Source organism: Passer montanus, unplaced genomic scaffold (genome assembly GCF_014805655.1).
Source record: "Passer montanus isolate IOZ18808 unplaced genomic scaffold, ASM1480565v1 scaffold23, whole genome shotgun sequence".
In the NCBI taxonomy this organism is placed as follows: Eukaryota; Metazoa; Chordata; class Aves; order Passeriformes; family Passeridae; genus Passer; species Passer montanus.
The window spans coordinates 10,578,012-10,598,218 of NW_024366926.1; the positions used below are offsets into that span (position 1 = coordinate 10,578,012).

Sequence of the window (20,207 nt, forward strand, 5' to 3'; positions counted from 1 at the left end):
CTGCTGTCACCCTCCCGTTGTCACCCTGCTGGTGTCACCATCCCAGCGTCACTCTCCCGGCGCAGAGCAGCAGGTATTAGGTGAGACGGGTGTTCCTGGGTGCTCTGCCCATGCTCAACTGCACAGAGCTGCATGTGTGGGGGTCCTGGGTGGTGGGTTTGGGGTACTTTGGAATGCAATCAGCACCCCTAAACCTTCCCCTGCTCTGAGGTCTCCTGCAATATCCCCAGGGATGGTGAGAGGGAGGCGAGGGCAGTGTTCAGTTCCAGTTCCCTGCTCCTCAGGGGTACTGAGACAAGGGAGGAAGTGCTTGCTCTGGGTGATGCTGGCACGCTGTTGGCACCCCTGTCCTTGCTGGGGCTCTGGGTGTGCTCCTGTCCCTGCAGTTGGGACCCCTGTTCCCAGCAGTGGGTGCAGTGATGGCCGCGGTGCCCTCTGGTGCTGTCACTGCTGCTCCCAGGGCAGGAACAGTGCCTGGTGACCAGGCTGCCCTGGCCATTGCAGCCTGCCTGGTCTTTGCCTAGCTCCTTCCTGCTCCAGCAGCAAACTCTCCCACTAAAACAAACGATCGGCAGGACGACTGGGAAAGTCACGGGGAAAGGCTTGCCATGGGAGCACGAACAGCAAACTTTCATGAAAAGGTGGAATGGAGAGAGCAACTCCTCCTTTTTGGGCTGGTCTAGATGAGTCTCATCATGTCCATACCCATGGGATTTGCAGATTTGCCCATCACCATAGCATGCAGCTTTCCCTGGGAGGTTGGACAGATGCTGGCAAGACAGGAGTGTGCCACATCTGCAGGGAGCTTGGGCAAGTCTGCTGCTGCTCCTCACTGATGAGGAGAGGGTGCAGCACCTATTCTTCCACAACAATGCAGACTCCTAGCAGGGACACCAAGCTTGGCCTTAACCTTCTCTCATTTCTTTAATGTTTTGGCTTTGCAGAGTGGAAATGGCTCCTGTGCCAGCCACCCTGATTTCCACTGTTTACCTGCCAAGGTGCCCCTGCAGGATTACAGCAGCAAAAAGAGAGTTCAGAATCTTAAAATTAATCAAAAAATCCAAGTGCAATGCTATAAACCTACCCTGGTTTTTTCATCCTGCAGTAACAGTGCAGAGTAGAAAAGATACAATTTATTCAAGAAAGATGGTCATGCTGAGGCTATTTCATCTCATTAACTTTTGCTGGAGTTTCCCCATACCCCGGGGATTACAAAGCACATGTGTTTTTACTGAGTGCATGCATGTGACTTTGCAGAATTGCTCAATTCTGTCACCTCTGCCTGTAGGGATGAGCCAACTTTGAAATTTTCCCAATGTAGTATAGTCCCTTCTCCTTGCCAACCCACCCCACCCCCCAAAGAACACTCCAGCCTAGTGAAGACTTTTTAAAGTCTGCTTTCAGACCAGAAGCTGCTTCATTGCGTTAAGTGAAAGGGAAAGCACAGAGTCATTTGGTGCTTCTTCAGGGCAAAAGCTTCCCTTTTCCACCCTGGCCCTGAATTTCTGAGGTGCTGGCTGGCATGGAGGTTTCCTAGAAATCAAAGTGCCACGCACACTGCAGCCCCCAGCCAGCCAGCCAGCACAATGGTGAAGAGACCCGTGTGTGGAAAACATCAGTATGCATTGCCTAACTTTTGCATGAGGGCCTTAGCCTTGAAAAGCCTGTTGTTTTTTAACAAGGCTGGGGGTTGCATCACTCTCTGCAGCTCTTCTCTTAGTAATGTCAAATGCGTGAAATACAGACATTTAACACCATCTACTTTCTTCTGCCTCATTTCTCTCTCAAGACCTGGATTTTGTACTTTAATCCTCTCAAAATGCTTGTCTTCTCTGATCTGAGTCATTTGAGAATCATCTTTAGAGCTGGCCATGGAAACAAGACAATTTAAACTCTTTGGTTCCCCTAGCAATTGCTCTCATATGCTGTGGAGGAATTGGATACTAAGGGGTTGGAAACAAAAAAACAAGTTCCTATCTAAGTTTTTATCCAGGGAAGTGGTCACAGCACCAAACCTGAGGGAGTTCAAGAAGCATTTGGACAATGCTCTCAGGCATGGTGTGATTCTTGGGGCTGTCCTCTGCAGGGGCAGGAGTTGGACTTCAGTGATCCTTGTGGGTCCCTTCCAGCTCAAGATATTCTATGGTTCTATGATCTGCTCTAGCCCATATGAACATGGCCTTTCAATAGTTGCTGGGAAATCTAGAAGTTTCTTATGGGACTTCATAAAATAAGCTAAATTAACCTGAAAAAAAGTCTTACTCTGGATACAAAGGTCTGTGGAGAGACTGTAGTGAAACTTCTGGCTGTAAGGCCAAATTATGGTTGAAACATGCTGGCATAATAGTCCTGGATTCTGAGGGTTGAGAAAAAACCCTGTTGAATATTATGGACAGTACTTAAAAATCATTGAAACGCACATTTAGATTCCTATATTTTCATATAGGTGATTAAACACTTGCCTAGATCTCCAGAATCAAGGGCCACAGAGCCAACACAGGTAACATACCAACTTTTGGAAACTCACACAGACAGCACCAACTTTTGAAAACCTCTGCAAGCAAACCACAAGATTCACTCTTTGATCCTGTGGACAGTTTATAAACATATCTACTATGTAATAAACAATTTTGTTTGCCACCTGGGACCCTAAAGGGAGTAAAAAAGTATTTTTAGCAGTCAGACACCATATTTCTTATCTCTAGCATACAAAGTCTTCCTAAGAACCTGGCTCTGTAATAACATTATAGTATATCCTGGCAAGGGAAATATCACCTCAGCCATTAAATTCCTAGAGCATAACAAAGCAATGAAAAAGTGCAGAATACGCCTTGTTGCCATCATCCCGTATTTTATTACTTCCTCCTTTTGAAAAGTCCAGTTCAGAGGCTAACTTACTTAAGCTCCTTCTGCCTGATAGCCAATCCTGCTGGGGCAGCCCAGAGGCACAGGGGAGGGGAGCAGCAAGGAAAGGCAGCAAACAGGTGTAGCATATTGCACCTTGCAAGTCAGAGCACAATGTTCATGTACCTCGGAAGACTCTGCTAGGTAAGAGTTTTTTGCTGCATGACATTTGTTCCCCAAATTGTGTTGGATCAAGTGTATAATTGTATTTGTGGGTTTTAGTTGTAATTTTGGTTCCAGGTGGTTAAAGAACTGCTTCCAGGCATGGTGTTTATATTCAAGAGACAATTTTCCAAGTCAGAGCTATCCCAGATGATGTAGGTTTTCCTCTTTAGCACCTTTAGGGCCCAGAAGAGGCCCAGACCACCTGAACTGAGCCCACAACATGATCAGGTTGGTGGTCATGTATCACAGGCAGTAGCAATGGACTCACTGTCCATTGTTGTCTGGGATTAGTTGGAAGCTACCAGTGACCTATTAGAACAGATTGCATGTTATTATTGGCATTATCATCAACCAAAGGAAGGATTCATTGACTTCTCTCAGCATAAGAAATATCAACACTTTTAGCATCTCATTGTGAAAAAGGATGACGCTTTCAAGTCAGCCCTGTGGCCTTTTATTCCTTGGCCTTCCTCTGGCATTGCTAGTTCATGAAAAAAAATGCAAGGGATTTGTTTGAGTCTCAGGGCTGATATCCAGGGAACTGGCTCTTTTGACAGCAGGGAGGATTGCTGTCATCCTTCTAAAAGGAGAATAGAACTCCCTCAGTGGGAAGCTAACAGGGTAGAAGGCAGAAAGGGAAAAATGAATCACCAAACATTTGTTTTTTTCAGAGCTCAGATGAAACACAGGTTATAAAGACACTACCTGTGCAACAGCAAAGTCTCACTTCTGCTAAGAGTGCTAGTAAGGAGCCATCAAACAGAGGTGCAGAACAGAGGTGCAGAACTCCCAACTGGAAGGGAAAATTCCCAGGCTATCTAGCCCTTGACTCTGCCATGGCCATGAAAACAAACGGCTCAAAGAAATACCTCCAGCTGCTCCTTTTTCAGGTTGCCCTTCTAGGGCCTGTCTTCTGTGGGAAGATACTGGTTTGGCCAACAGAAGGCAGCCACTGGATGAACATGAATGTAATGGTACAGGAGCTCATCCGCCGTGGGCACAGCTTTACCATCCTGGTACCCAACACTACCCTCTTCATTGAACCCAAGCCGAAGAGTACGGAGAAGTTTGAGATCTATAATGTGCCCTATGGGAAAGATTTACCCGAGACTCTGCTTAATGAAATAGTGGATCTATGGCTCAACAACAGGCCAACCATCTTGACCTTCTGGCAGTTTTACAAGGAGCTGGGAAGACTGTCTGTAGGCTGGCAGGAGATGAACAAGATGCTGTGCGACGCAGTGCTGACCAACCAGGAGCTGATGGCTCGTCTGCAGGGCTCTGGCTTTGACCTGCTGCTGTCAGATGCAGTGACCCCCTGTGGGGAACTCCTGGCTCTCAAGCTGGACATTCCCTTTGTCTACTCGCTACGTTTCTCCCCAGCCTTCACTCTGGAAAGGCACTGTGGCAAGATCCCTGCCCCACCATCCTACACGCCTGCAGCCCTGTCTGAGCTCACTGACCGCATGTCTTTTGGGGAGAGAGTAAAAAACTTTGTGTCTTACCACCTGCAAGACTATGTTTTCCGGAGCTACTGGGGACATTGGGATTCCTACTTCAGCAAGGTCTTAGGTAAGCCTTCTGATACTTCACTTCTCGTTATACAGTCTGTCCTTACGATCTGCAGAGCTAGGAACCCACCAGGGTCGCAAAGTCAAGAGAAGGGTCAGCAAGAGTTTGCCACTGTGTCCCTAAAAAGGAGCTGAACCACAAGCAGTCAGGGTGCTGTGCTGCTATGCCATTGCATAGAGACAGGATCAGGGTCATTCCAATTGATGGATTTGGCTTTTGTCATAACTGTAGTGTGGAGTTTGATATGACTTCCACACCATACAGGGCGCTCAGCAAGGGTGACTGCTAGCACAGAAAGCAGCCAAGAACAGAGCCATCTTCCTCATCCAGAGGAACATAACAAGGAGGGGAGAGCTGGTGAATTACAAGCCAGCCCTGTCACCCTCAGTAGCAATATTGAAGTGCATTGTGGCTTTGTAATAGAAACTTCATTTATGTCACTGGTCATATAGAACCAATTCTCTCTGCACAAAACAAGTTTTATTTAGAACATACACTCCTACCCACAAAGCAAACTGAAAACAACAAACCTTTCTCTGCAGGCTTTTCTTCTGGACTGTTTTGAGTGATCAGGTAGAAAATCATGTTTATTAGTAATCACGTGTCATTTCTACTACCTTCCCATTGAGCTCTTCAAAAAGACCTCTTGCAAATCTCTCAGGGTTCAATTGCCTGCAAATACGTGCATGATGCAAGACTCCACAAGTACACCAAGCTGATGTCATGTGTACAGTACATGAGGTATCTCAGTTTGGCTCCTCACAGTCCAGCTGTTTCCGTGACCCACATTTTTGTCCCAGAAAGGGTGTCTAGGCAGCATGCAAACCATACCAAAAGCCTCAGATGACAACATCAGGAAACCGTTGTGTAACAGCACTGGGCAGAAACCCTGTAATAATGATTTTTTGCACATAAAAGAGAACTTAACAGTATTTCGTAACTGCACATCAGGAGGGACCATATAAATTAAACTGTTTGATGGATTTTCTTGTTCAATTTATAGTGCATGATTGGCTCTTAGTGGCAGGCAGGAAGCCTGCACTACCTGCTCCTGGTCTCCCACGGTGCTCTCTGTAAGAGGCAAGTTCACATGAGGATAGTCTTACTCTGATATTGGAATAATTTGCTGTGTAGTTTCCTGCATTTGAGATGCAAGTCTTGGGCTGTAGCCCCGGATCAACACTTTAAGTGTGCTCTAAAGGAATGCTTAGTAGCTTTATAAAAGCAAAAATTGCCCACATAGTCAGTGAACATCTCTGCTGCTCACCCAGCTGTGTTTCAAAGAGCCAGAAGACTGAAAAAGTAATCTCTTCTACCAAACAAGTAACACAGAACCTGTAGTTATATGGGCAGGAGGGACGGGATTACCAAGAGGATACAAGCCTTGCTGGACTGAGTCCCTCAGGGCTGAAGGCTCTCTCTGTTGCTCCAGAGGAATCACATGAATCACATCTTCCAGCTTCAGCAAGCTGTTTACCACCAGAGGGTGCCAGCTGGGGCAATCACCTTTTTTGTGCCCTAGGAAAACATGGCATTAAACATGCTATTATCCAGGATTTCACACGGCCTACCTTTGGCTCCCTGCCCTTGAGATCAAGGCAGTGTCATGCATGCCCAGCCCAGTTCAGGAGTGCCCCTGCTCCCGGTGAAGGAAGGCCACAGAGGCATTGCCACACAGGGCAGGCTATGGCAGGGAAGGAGGTGGCAGTGCTGGTGCTGCTGGCTGTGTTGGGCTGGGGATCCGGGGGGAAGGTGTTGGTCTGGCCAGCTGACAACAGCCACTGGCTGAACATGGAGCACATACTACAGGAGCTGGTGGCCCGGGGCCACGAGGTGACCGTGCTGCTGCCTTCGTGCTTCCTCATCGTCAATCCCACCCAGCCCTCACCCTTCCAGTTTGAGGTGATTGAGGTGCCAATCACCAAAAAGGACATGACTGACGCAATGGATAAACTGCTTTATTTTTTTTTTAATGAGGAGAGAGGGCTACCTATCTGGAAAAGTACTTACAAGGTAGTTCAAATGCTATTGCAGATGAAGAACGTAACCAAAACCATTTGTGATGGAGCTGTGAAGAATGAGGCCCTGATGGAAAGACTGAGGGCATCTGCCTTCGACCTCCTTTTGGCAGACCCACTATTTCCCAGCGGGGAGCTGGTTGCTGAGAAGCTGGGTATCCCCTTTGTGTATACGTTCCGGTTCTCCATGGGCAACACGGTGGAGCGGCTCTGTGGAACACTCCCATCGCCTCCTTCCTACGTACCAACCACCCTAACCAGCCTAACAGATAGGATGACCTTCTGGCAAAGGCTAAAAAACATCCTCGGCTACGCTCTGTATGATTTCGTATTTCATTACATTCTCTGGGCAAACTGGGATCAATACTACAGTGAAGTTTTAGGTAAGCCTGCTCTCTTTCCAGAAATTACATATGCTGTGCACACAAAATACCCAGAGATGAGAGGTTAAGGCACAAATCAGGAGCAAGACAGCCCCAAATTCACTCTCCTTCCTTCAAAATTCCTGCATCAAGTCAAGCAATCCAGGCAAGTACAAACATTGCCTGTTAATCCTGATCTGCTACAGTGGTAGAGCTAAGTCTGTACAAGTACTTCCAAGATATGTAAAACAGTGCTAAAGCACTTGAAAAAGGGCTCATTAGTCATATTCATAGATGAATCATGGCAAACACTAAGAACAGTAAAATACTATATACCAAACAAACACTAGTACTTTTTCTCCCATAGCACACTTCATACTTGCTACTTTGTCTCAAAATTAGAGATAATATCCTTCTCTGGACCTTTAAAAATCTGGGCGATTAGATGAGCCCCAATTCACAGTGATAAAAGGCCCTCTGCAGAGACATGGTTCTTTGCTTTTCTGAGTGTCTGAAAACATTACAGTTATATTTATTTGTAAGTGGTTTTTAATTAAAAAAAAACAACAGTTGTATAATTGTTTTTCCAGTTTTGCTCTAGGTGATGCTTAAAAGGAAACAGGTGCGACATATGCATTGCTAGGGCGGAGATAAAATGGTTATTTCAATATGAGACTTTAAACTGTTTTTATTTATATATCACTAGTAAGGTGTAATTCTGCTGAGAGAGCTAAGTTGTTAAGGTATCCTACTCTTAGAGTACCTAGCTGTGCCCTTGTGTTGCTTATCATATTGTGATGACAGAGACTAGAAAGTCTTGCACTGGCTGAAGCATGGTTTGATGTCTGTTGTGTAAGCCCCAGAGCTGTTTGAATCTTGTGGTGTCTTTTTTTATTGTGAACTCCAGCGTTTAGCATTTAAGGCTCCATGTGAAATACCTGTTTTGTTAGCTTGCATGGGCTGCATGGTGGATTGCTGAAAAGAGTTTCGATACCACAGGGATGTTTTAATTATGGCTAAGCAGTGCTTACAGTGTCAAGGCCTTTTCTGCCTCTTAGCCCACCCCACCAGCGAGGGGGCTGGAGATGTACAAGAAGTTGGGAGTGAACACAGCTGGGACAGCTGACCCCAACTCACCCAAGGGATACCCCAGCCCATAATGATTTTGTGCTCAGCAAAATAAAAGATAGGGGGAGAGGTTTGTCAGGGCTGTCTCAATCCCTGAGTTTTTAAACTTTTGCCCTTCCTTTTCTCCTCCTACTGGGAGATTCAGAGGCTTGGTGGTGCCTAGCTGCCTATTAAGATTAAACCACAGCACAGGGAAAAGGCTTCTAGTCTTCACATGCTGCAAAATACACTTTGTGGTGAGCAGATAGGAGCTGCTGTAATTTTGAATCAGCTGTGGCTCTGCAGGACATTCCAGAAGGGAATTTGCTGCTTGCCCAGCCCTCCCATGAGTGCTGTTTTGTGTTACGACATTCCCTCTTGCCACGTTTGCCAATCTTGTCACGTTTGCCAGTCTAGCCACCAAATGCCACTTTTAATTGGTTGGCTCTAAAACATTTGCACAGTGAAATTGTGAACAGCTTCCAGTTCAGTCTCCAGTATAGTCAGGCCAGAGTTGGACGTGGAATACTGAGATGTTTGGGACAAAGTTCCCCTGGCTGCTCTGGGCCTACACATGCTGCTGCAGCACTGTTTTTTGTGGGAGGGTGGTGGTCTGGCCCACCGATGCCAGTCACTGGATCAATGTGAAAGTGCTTCTGCAAGAGCTTGTTCTCCGGGGTCATGAAGTGACTGTGCTGGTACCCTCAAGCAATCTGCTCATCGACTACCAGGACACCTCCTCCCCTTTCACTTTTGAGGTCCTGCAAGTCCCCTTTAGCCAGGAGACCCTGGATGCCTTCATGGACGACTTCCTCAATTTCTGGATGAATGAAGCCTTTAATCGCTTCCCCTGGGAGATCATGTGGACGATCAAAGAGCAACTGGAGGTCTTTACCAATATGTCAAAGCAGACCTGTGACACCTTGTTGACGAACACTCACCTGATAGCAAAGCTGCAGCAGGCCAAGTTCGATGTTCTGATTGCTGACCCCCTGTCTATAGGTGGGGAGCTTGTAGCAGAAATCCTCGAGATCCCTTTTGTCTACAGCTTCCGCTTTTCCGACGGGAATGTGGTAGAGCGGCTGTGCGGTGGGCTCCCGTCCCCACCTTCCTATGTGCCTGCCAGCACAACCGGGCTGACACACCAGATGTCCTTTACGGAAAGACTACAGAACTTCCTCTTTTACATTTTCACGGATTTATTTTTCATTAAGTTTTGGCGAGATGAAGTGGACGGATACTACAGTAATGTCTTAGGTAAGGCAGCTGTTGAGTGGTTTCTTTTCTTGCATAGGTTGTGACTTTTGAACGCTTTGCGACCACCATGCTGTCGTCTCAAAATACTCTTTCTCAAAGGGCAGCAGAGGTGGCAATCCTGAAGTAACTTGCAACTCTGCATAGTGCAGGATGCTGGGTGTGAGTTCAGGTTCTCAACAATGCTGTCACCTTTCCCTTTCATCCACCATTCAGAGTTTGTATTAGTCTCCTTAAACTACATACATATCTGAAAATTTTGCTACAACACAGTACAACTCAGGCATGACTCAACATTTAACAAAGAGTTCCTTTTAGTTCAACGGACTTTGAATCTTGTCCAGGGTATCTAAGTTTAGGCAGATAACGAGTAAACAGCAAACACAAGGGCATCTCTTCTTTTGCTGTCCAATCTTTTCCTGCAATTGCAAAGAATACCTTTGTGCTCTGAAAACTAGTCCCTCTTCCCTGGATTTAATTTTTTAATACCACATAAAGATTTTATTACATCTTTATATCACTCCACTTGTAATGAAAATTTAATTTGCATTCCAGCAACTTTAAAACGGACTCATTGCTCTTTAATTTAAATATAAATAAAAAAATTACTGGTGTAGATTATTATACTGATCAAGTAGTGTAAGAAGATGTCCTATGGTTAATTTTTACCTTGCTGCTTATTTAGGTTGATTCCTGCTTGCATTAGGCTGGCTTTGCAAAACTATTTATCAATACTTCTAACCCTTTTACTCCCCAGTTTCACTTTGTGGAGAAAATACTGCAAAGAAAACTTGCAACGTGTACCTAAGAATATATATATTTCCAAATGGTAAACTATAAAACATCAGATTACCATTAGATTTTTTTTCAGATGGATTTCTAGAAATATTGGATTTTGCACAAAATGACATTAAAAGTATCTAAGGAGTCGGCCAATTTTTCTCAATGTGTGTCAGAAACAGCTGACCCAGTCCTCAAGAATACTAGAGATGCCTGTACCTGTGTTTTATTGTTATCTCAGCAGCTGCTAAATGAGTCACCATTTAAAAAATGCTACAGAACTTTGTTAAAAAACTTTCCTCCTCCCCGACAGGTGATCATCACTTTGTGATTAATCTTTTATTTGGAACTAAATCTTCTGTGATTGTTCTATTTCTCAAGTGTTCTCTGTGTTTTTGTAACAAGCTCAGGTAATAATTCAGCCCTACAAGAATTACTCTTCTGTATCAGATACTAAATGCATCTCGCTTGTATTTCTCTAAAGTAATCATGAAGGTTCAAAATCCTTTTAAGGATTGTACCTTGTGCTCATGGCCACCTGCTAAAGCTGAGCACAGGACAGGGCAAGGAACAGATCCAGATTTGTTGAGTTTTCATTTTATGCATGGTTTGATAAACTACGCTGATTGGGAGTACCAAAAGACAAAGGTAAGGCTCCTGTTTCACAATCCAGAGCAAACAATGTCACTCCCATGCATGTTGTCAACCTCTTGTACCTCGCCCACAGGAAGGCCCACAACCCTGTGTGAGACGATGGGAAAAGCAGAGATTTGGTTAATCAGAACATACTGGGATTTCGAATTTCCACGCCCTTTCCTGCCCAACTTTGAGTTTGTTGGAGGACTTCATTGCCAGCCTGCAAAACCATTACCAAAGGTATCCCAGCCTAGTTTTTCTGTTGGCTGGTTTGTTACAATGACTGTTTCTCTCCCGGACAACCAACAGCTTTCCTGGGAAAGCTCATTCTTATTTACCATCCATCCATACTTGTCCAAATGGAGGGCTGGTTTACAGCCTGCTGTCTTAAAAAGAGGATAGCTGATGTCAGCACAGGGTAATACATGTCTGTTTTAGGAAAAAATAGGTGCTACCTCAGGGAACTTAAATGTAATATTTAATCCTAAGACACAGACTTGCAGCCCATAATAACATTGAAATACTTGATGCCAGAAGGCACTGTGACAGGACAAATTCTTTAGGTAAAACAGGGTCAAAACTTGCAGAAATACATGAGTGATAAACACTTTTTCTATTGTACCTTAGTTTAAGAAATCTTAAAGGGAGTAAAGCACTGAGCATCTCCAGCCTATGCTCTGCTGTGAATTGCAGTATTCAGGTGGAATTTGAAACTCCCAAATACTGAAGATAACAACATGACAAGCTCTGGTGGAGATTATCATTCTTGTAGGAGTCTTGGAAGATATAGGCCATCTTCAGTGCATGTTGTCTATTAAAAGAAACCTTCTAACTCTCTTCCCAGTCCCCTGTAGCATGAGTTGAGCTTGGGAAAAATTAATAACCACTCCCTTTTGCACGTTACTGCTCCAGTTCACATGATACTAACTAATAACAGGAACAGGAAAACAGGAAAAAGGTCTGATTTGTAGAAAATGTTTTGAGTAATGTGGTGCGTTGCAGGAAATGAGAACTGTCTGACTAGCAAAGTGACAACACCAACTTGGTAAATCTGTGATCAGGATGCTGAAACACCCTCTCAGGTTTCAGCAGAGCTGTGTAATACAAAGTACGTGTTCCAGGAAAATCCAGAACCAAGACCATGCTAAGGAGAGTGTCACAAGAGTATGTATGGCCTGCACATGATAACACCAGGATTCATTCCTGCTGCTTGAAATGTATCCTGAAACTTGCTTTCAAAAAGACAAAGCATCTGTCACCTCTCTCAACTTGTCCTGTTCCTCATTTGGGAGAAACTGATTGTTTTCCACAGGGCCAGATCTGTCTTTGTCAATCCCTTCTGTCAGGAGGTGCTCATATCACCATCATTTCCTTAATAAGCTGAAAAGGTTATGCTCTCTATTCACAGAAATCTGTGTAATCCACATTGTGTAATTACCCCTGGTATGTTTTCTGCCTCTCCTAGGAAATTGAAGAATTTGTTCAGAGCTCAGGGGAACATGGTGTCATCGTATTCACTCTTGGGTCAATGGTCCACAGCCTAAGTGATGAAAGGAGTAATGTGATTGCCAAAGCCCTCAGCCAGCTTCCACAAAAGGTGAATTTCTTTTCAAGCCTCAAACAAGTTGTCTTGGTTTTTTTTCACTCCCTTTTATATTTGGAATGGCCTGTTCTTTACCTGCATCCCTGCTAGATGTGATACAGCCAGGGCTCTCTCAGAGAGACAAGACTGCTGAGTTGTTTCATGGATAGTTCTGGTGTTTCACCTCCTCTGAACCAAATGACATGGAGGTGTGTCTACAGGCCAAAATACAAAAATCACTCCACGCATTTTTTATAATTAGCACATAATAACCAATTAAAGAGTTCAACTGCAGCCAAAGCTATCTAAATTCTGGAAAAAGGTATATGGGTTTGAGATAAAGCTGTAAATGACATGTAATAATACAGAAAAGCATATCACATGCAGCATGTTTATCTTATTCTTCCTTTGTTCAAGGTCCTCTGGCGGTACAAAGGGAAAAAACCAGAAACTCTGGGCTCCAACACCAGGATTTTTGACTGGATACCACAAAATGACCTGCTTGGTAAGACTGTTTCTATTTGGGATGGATTGCACACTTGGAAAAACTGTTTCCTTTTTTCTTTCCTCTAGAATGGTTAATTCTAGCCAAAACCATGTAACGCTTGCAGACACACTTAGTTTCACAGTTTAAGCCACAGAGCTTTGCTCTTGGGAGCCTTTGTTTCCTAAAAGGCTCTGACTTACAGAGCTTGGTGGCAGTTGTCTGAAGGGCTCAGAAGCACCCATAGGCAGGAGTAAATTCCAAAGTAGAGATGTACTCTGGAGTTGGATTTGGCCGCTGGAGTTCATCTCCAGGACTCATTCTTCAAAATGCTTGACCTAAGCAAGGCTGAAGCACGGGGCTGTTCTGACCCTGATACTGTGAAAACTACAACTGCACAATAATGGTAGAGCTGAGGTAACCGTGGGGTAATCTGGAGGGACGTGCTGATTCACATGTTCTCTTCAAATAATTATGACTATGTGAAAGCTACGCATGCAAGCTCTGCTGCTGATCCAGAGGTCAAGGCCGTTCCCTTCTCTAGCAGTGCACTGGCCCCTCTATGCTGTGTTCACATCCCAGTGAATGCAGCCTGCCACAGCTGCTGTAACACGCCCTTCTCCTTCTCTGTTCCAGGCCATCCCTTGACAAAAGCCTTTATTACACACGGTGGGACTAATGGGCTCTATGAAGCAATCTACCACGGGATCCCAATGGTTGGGATTCCCATGTTTGCTGACCAGCACGACAACCTTGCTCACATGGTAGCAAAAGGAGCTGCAGTTCAGGTGGATTTCAACACAATGACGTCAGAGGACCTGGCTGATGCACTGAAGACAGTAATTTACAATTCCACGTGAGTTTTGTTCTTGCCTTACAGTAGGCTGAGGTAATTAAAATCCTGGGCTGCTCATGTGAGAAATTTTGCTAGTCCTTCTAGGAATGGAAAACACAGGGTAGCTGAAGTTAGAATTCAGATAAAAACCATCTTTCCTTTCTGAGAATCAGCACTTCTCAAAGAGGAGAGATCAGTAATCTGGTTTTCCTTATACCACATTTTATGAGTGCTTTGAGAAAAATAGTTATTGGAAAGCTCAGAGGAGCTTTTGAGAGTTCTCTGCTGGTGTAAATCCTCTGGAGGACCTAATTCTAGTTTTATTAGGTCTTAGCTGCCTGTAGTCATAACAGTTTTTTCTCCTAGCCCTGACTTAGCAGTATTCTTAAGTTACTGTACCTATCAGTCAGGACTTCGAAAAGAAGGAAATCCAGCAGCTGGGATCCCTTGCTAAGGATAAGACCACAAAGGGATTGGAAAAATACCGAAGTCCCCAATCTTTAGCAGCAACTCCCATCCAGTGTGAAGGACAGGTGTTCCTTCAAGTAAGAACCTGCAAATTCCTGAAGTAAATGGACCAGCACTGATGGAGGTATCTAGTATCTGAGGGAGTCAGCCACAGTGGAGGTGATCTGCAACAACCTGGATGGCAGCTAGTACACGAACATGACACCATAGAGTATGGAATCCCCTTAGGTCAGTTGGAACAGCTTTCCTTCCTGTGCCTCCTCCCAGTTCCTTGTGCAGCCCCAGCCTCCTCACTGGTAGAGTAGTGTGGGAGACAGAAAAGGCCTCGACTCAGTATAAGCTCAGCAGTAAGGAAAACATCCCTATTCTATCAATACTGCTTCCAGCACAAATCCAAAAAACAGCCCATACCAGCTACTATGAAGAATGTTAACTCTATTCCAGCCTAAATCAGCACACTGTATTATATTGGAACAGAAATGCTGCAAATGCTTCCATGTTGGTTTTTTTTAAAGGAGTATCTGGAATAATTTTGAGTAACTTTTTTTTTTTTGCAAAATATTGGCTTTCTCTAGTACTATGCTTAGCTCAATTTTATGCATACAGGAATAAACTGGACCAGCTTCAAATATATTTAAATAAGACTGATGAAAGTAAAAGCAGGGTTGTCTACCTTCCTCAAGAGGACTGCCAGGTGCTAAATGGTTTATTTCAGAAATAAGTGAAAAATCTCTTTGTTTGCTCTCTCTCTTTTTTTTTTTTTTTTTTCAACCCCAGCTATAAGGAGAATGCTCTAAAGTTATCCAAGATACAGCATGACCAGCCTGTTAAGCCCCTGGACAGAGCTGTCTTCTGGATTGAATTTGTCATGCGTCACAAAGGAGCAAAGCACTTGAGACCAGCTGCTCACCATCTCACCTGGTACCAGTACCACTCCCTGGATGTTCTGGCATTCTTGTTCACCTGTACAGCCACTATTGTCTTCATTCTTTTCAAGTGCTGCTTATGTTGCTGTAGAAGATGTGGCAGGATTGCAAAGAGGAAGAAGGACTAGACACCTTGTTCCCATCAGCAGTTTTTTTCTCCTAGGCTGACTCAACAAGGCATTTATGCACATTCTTTGGTGAACAAGTTTATTGGGATATGCTTTCAACTGGGCACACCATGAATGCACCACAACAAAGCTTTTGTGGGGCAGAGCTGCTTGCTTAGCCGGTAAATTCCTTCTGGTCTACATAAAATTGAATTATAGTTGCTTTATCCCCTGGGACCATGTTAGCTGATCACATATGGTCCTTGCCATGGTAGTTGTTGCTCTATGTTTTCAAATATCTTAAATATTTTGGTATCCTCCTCTCCTGTCAGAAAAACTCTGTCCAGACTGGACAGTGAATCTAAGATCATGGGCTCCTAAAAAGCACCCATCTGAAGGCCCACAATCATAAAATCAGGGAGCTGTGCAAGTGACAAATGCAGTGACTACTTGGGGGCTGAGGGGAGACTAAAATCCTGAGACCACCATAAACATTATCTTCCTGCAGGAATACCTCTAGAGAGGGAACTTGCAAAGAAGTAACATTCCATGTGGGAACAGTGCAATAGCCACTTGCCTTGCCTGAAAAGTGGAGAGAAAACAGTGCTGCACTTGGGTCAGCTAAGAGTGGTAGTAAACCTAGTACCTCTGCAGGTGTTAAAGATGCCTGTAAAATGCTGCTAGTCCAGGCCTCCTGTTCCAGGTAGGTTATTTCACTGCTGTGCCAGCTTACTCGAAAAAAAAAAAAAGCTGCTTGAATTTTAACTCATATTTTTAAATACTCTGGAATTGTTTTCAAACAGAACATGATTATTTGTTTACATAGTAAAATTCCTTATGCCACATCAACTTCTTTTTATTAGCATTGTCATGTTTCAACATCTGCTTAAACGTCATACTACAACATGCACAAAAACTCAAATGTTTCCTAACTATACAGGGTAGAGGGGTTACAAGAAGACTACTGCATCTCATGGCAATTTCTGGTATACAGTTCCTCTTGTCATGATGGGCTCATAACCAGGAAAATGCACAGTGAATGAATAAAAAGGAGAACTGCATGACACTAAGGCCCCAGATCAGAAGGGGGCTGCTGTAACTGTTCAGAGAGCCAGGCTGCTCCCTGGGCACAGCTCCACCAGCTGGATCACTATGAGCCCCTGCCACCCCATTGCTGAGATGTCAGTTCAGATGCCAGAAGGCCAGCAAGCCTCCCAGCATGCTGCACAGGTATTAGTCAGACAGGGCTAACAAAGGACACTGGAAACAGGACAGATGGGAAAAGCTGGACAAAGTGCTCCACAGTCCCTCTAAGGAGGTGCTTCATTTCTGTAACCTACTCAGAGTAATTTGGCTTGTCTAGTACTGTATTTAAAAAGTAAAACAAACAAACAACCCAAACAAAAAAAAACCTCAAAGCCAAAACCCCCTCTTCATTTTACAGTCTGTATATAATGCAGAGAAAGATATCAAAGTATGAGGGTGGTCTATGATGCATTTCTCCAATTAGACATAGAATGTATTCTAAATGTGACAGACTGATCTAATCCTCCAGCTAGCAGGCATTACCTCTCTGTGCACAATGAACTGTGCTGAGAAACCCAAACACATATTCAGTCTCCAGTATTGCTTAAAGAATCCAAACACACTTGTACATTGGAGGTCTTAACTTATTGTTTAACACACCTAAAGGTTTACTGTGACTGTAGACAAAAATAAACAGAGCACAAATTATTGTCAGATCAAAACCCCACATTTCCACAAATGCCACACAGTGGCTGGTACTATACGGCCTTTTATAAAAATAGCTGTAGCACCCAGCAGGGTGGAGCTGGAAGTGTTTAAAGCACAGTCTGGATTTGTTACATGAGAAGACATTGAAGGAAGTTTATGAAGAAGTCCACCAAGGCAGTGCTACACTTAGAAGTTTTGGAAGGTTGTAAATTGCTGGATGAACTGACGAACTTTCACTACAAGTTTCAATTTTTTTCCCCCTCACCGTTTTACCATTGGCATTTAGGTAAAATATTTCTTATTTAAGAGAAGTAACAAGTGACCACTACAAAGAACATATGTGCAGACTCTGGATCTTGCAGGACTAACATTCCTGAGACAGGTACATTGTGGCTGAGGACAACAGCCTGAAGATTATACGATTAAGTTGAGCACGTAGGGCCTTAATAATTCTCATGAACTGCAAGAGTTATTGGCTACTTCACTATGGAAACAGAAATGCAATTACCTTTTATATCAGTAGTCCTTTTCCTAAATTCAGGCTTCAGATCAATTTTGCTTACCACAAAGAACATTTGAACTATTTATGAACAGAGATATTTTCCTAGAACTGCTGGAATCTAGCAAAGCTTAGAAAACCAAGAAACCCAACATGGAGTTTTAAACATTTCAATAGTTACCAATTTATTTTTATAAAAAAAAAATGGTAGCAATGTAGAATACAGCAATATTTTCTGGTTTCACGCACGCAGGTTGTGAACATTCCAAGCAATGTGTACATTTTGGAAAGAGACCAGACAAGAGGATTGACCAAAGTATTACTGAACACAGGAAGATTTTTAAAAAAGGCTACAAATTAGGTATCAATAGTGTCTTCTTAATATTGCTTTCCTTACTGAAGACTGAAAAAAAAACATTTGACTTCACAGATAGGGTTAAAAAATGGGGGGGAAAAGAGGGGGAGGGGGAAAAAAAGGCTGCTACAACACTGCCATACCGTCAAAAAAAAGAAAAAGAGATCATACTTCAGTATTTGCATACTTGATAGCAGCATTCTCCCATCGAACCATATGAAACTACAGAAAGAAAACATCAAAGCAAAAAAAAAAAAAAAAAGGCTGTTATCCATCAGTATTCAAAAACCTAGAATGAAGTCACTAAGTAGAACATTTATTGAGAATTAATCAATATCTACATTCTTAGCTGCTTCCAACTTTGTTCCAATAGAAACATGAAGTTGAGTGTCAGCTTTGTGTATTTTATTTTTGGCCTATTTGAGTTTTTCCAGTTCATAGTTCACTGCATGCTTGGAATAGAGAGGGTCATTATAAATCCTTCTACACAACGAACTTTAAGTAGACAGCTGAAAATAAAATGTACTACTTGTAAACACACAAAAAAATACAAGTTTTTTTTTTTTGTTTCAAGTGAGCACTGTTCCAGATAGATTATCTTCGGTATCTACCTCTTTCACCTCTGTCTCTGTCCCGGTCACAAATCCTCTCTCTCTCCCTTTCCCGATCACGGCCTCTGTCACGTTCTCTGTCTCTCCGATTATCTCGAGGCCGGTCGCGCTCCCGCTCTCGGTCCCTCTCCCGGGGCCGGCTTCTCCGACCGCTGACAACAGCTTGTGTGCGGCGAAGGAAGTCGTCTACTCTCATGTCATAGTCGTGCTGTGATGAAAGGACAGCTCTGCTATTTTCTTTCCCAGATCAGAATTCCCCTATCTATAAGTCTGGCTGTAACTCTTTAGAAAACTCAGTATTTCAAAAAAGGCAAACCCAACCAAACAAATTGTCCAGCATCCATGCGCAGAATCTGGGGTTCAAATGCCAGACCTGAAAGCTAAGGAGCCTTTCAAGCCAGCTAACAGAAATTTAATAATCCACCCTGTTTTCTGATGTGCCTGTAAGAAGTTTTAAAACACAAATTCTGCTGATAAAGTAATTTGTTGTCAATGAGCACAAGCAAAGTTACAGGCCTGTCCTTATTCAAACCAGGCTTCAGCATGAAAACCTTCAGAGGTGGACAGGCTGGAAGCCAATTTAAGCATAAACCTCAGTTTAAGAGTAAGAGAATTTTTCACCTCTACCTCACCAGCAAGAGAAAGGCTTTTCAAATTTGCAGAAAGTGTGCAGTCAATCTAAACAACTGATCTTCCCAAGGAACTCTAACACAGGTCATAAATATCCTGTTGATCACAGCCAACAAAGCTCAGGCTAGGCTATTCCCCTGGACCCCAGATTCCTACCCTGGCCTGCAGACTTGCATCCCCTCTGTCTGTGTGGACACTTACTACTCGTTTGTCTCTGTATCTCGCTTCATGGGGTACAGGATGATGTCCTGAGTATGGAGGGTGAGCTTGAGGTGGAGGTGCATGGTGCTGATAGTAAGGGTGGTGTGGTGGTTGCTCCATACCTGGATACGGTGGCTACAAGAAAGTTACAGGAAGTTTGTTGAAGCAAAGGAATGCACACAAGGAGTGCATCATTCAGATGGAAAACATAGCATCTAAATAAATCTGATCACAGCCTCCTAACTGAACAGCAGACTACTTTCCATTAGGCTGGCATGCTTTACCCCCTCTCTACCATTGCTTGGAGAAGTCTGGTACACACCCTCCCCACAGCCCAATATCCCTTCCTTCTGCATCTGCCTCAATGTGACACCGTACATAAAACTTCTGCTATGTAAGTGTGGCAGTTTCAGCTTTGGGTTTTTTAAACCTTTGCATATAGAATGTGAATTCTGTCCAAACCAATGAGCTCGTAGAGAAACAAGTCATATTCATTCCTTATGAATATGTTTCTATTCTAAATTAAAAATAAAATAATTTGCAAGACAAATTATTTGACAAAATTCTAGCCCTTTTTTTTGTTGTTTTTAAACAAGAACTATTTTCGCTGATTTCTTCCATTTCTTCAATCAGCAAGGTCCTCCACTGACATAGTACCAAAGCATTTTGGCTTGCATCTTTGTTACAAAGAAAGTAAATGGAAGCACTGGATTCTAGGACAACTACTTGGATTGCATGCAGAAGAGGGGAGGAGAAAAAAAGAAGGGAGTTTCTGGAGGCTTAACTGTTTAAAAAACTGTTTTTCCTCCCATCTGACAACCTTGTTTACTTCCTTCAGTTGTAAGGAGTTGTGTTTCAGCTGACAAAAATGAGAGGCTATACGAGCATCTCTACATATGGCACTGCTTTTTGCTCATTGCCAGTACAAATAAGAGCCAGAAGACTCACAGTTATACAAAATCCAGCCAGACTTACTA

The 20,207-nt window shown here is 43.6% G+C and overlaps 2 protein-coding genes across 10 annotated transcripts in view; one reads left to right on the forward strand and one right to left on the reverse strand.

The window, feature by feature from the left end:
* Positions 1-18,050, forward strand: LOC120502680 (UDP-glucuronosyltransferase 2A2-like). 5 transcript variants are annotated; one of them, XM_039710292.1, is made up of 8 exons: positions 1-80; positions 3,741-4,641; positions 6,410-7,042; positions 10,890-11,038; positions 12,264-12,395; positions 12,798-12,885; positions 13,501-13,720; positions 14,945-18,050. In XM_039710292.1, exons 2-8 carry the CDS (start codon positions 3,906-3,908, stop codon positions 15,219-15,221), a joined length of 2,235 nt encoding a protein of 744 aa, XP_039566226.1. In that variant the 5' UTR covers positions 1-80; positions 3,741-3,905; the 3' UTR covers positions 15,222-18,050. The 5 variants fall into 5 exon arrangements, with proteins under 5 accessions (XP_039566226.1, XP_039566222.1, XP_039566224.1 ...); XM_039710289.1 differs by lacking the exon at positions 6,410-7,042 and adding an exon at positions 2,447-2,500 and having other exon boundaries at positions 57-80; positions 14,945-15,255; XM_039710288.1 differs by lacking the exon at positions 6,410-7,042.
* YTHDC1 (YTH domain containing 1) overlaps positions 17,593-20,207 on the reverse strand; it is a 20,731-nt gene continuing 18,116 nt past the window's right edge. For 3 of the 5 annotated variants that reach the window (XM_039710285.1, XM_039710282.1, XM_039710287.1), the window contains 3 exons: positions 19,231-19,365; positions 18,400-18,607; positions 17,593-18,010 (listed from right to left, as the gene is read on the reverse strand). In XM_039710285.1, coding sequence (XP_039566219.1) covers positions 17,961-18,010; positions 18,400-18,607; positions 19,231-19,365 — 393 coding nt within the window. In that variant the 3' untranslated portion in view covers positions 17,593-17,960. Of the gene's footprint in view, positions 18,011-18,083; positions 18,608-19,230; positions 19,366-20,207 lie in introns of those variants that run through there. The other 2 variants (XM_039710286.1, XM_039710283.1) reach the window with 1 other exon arrangement.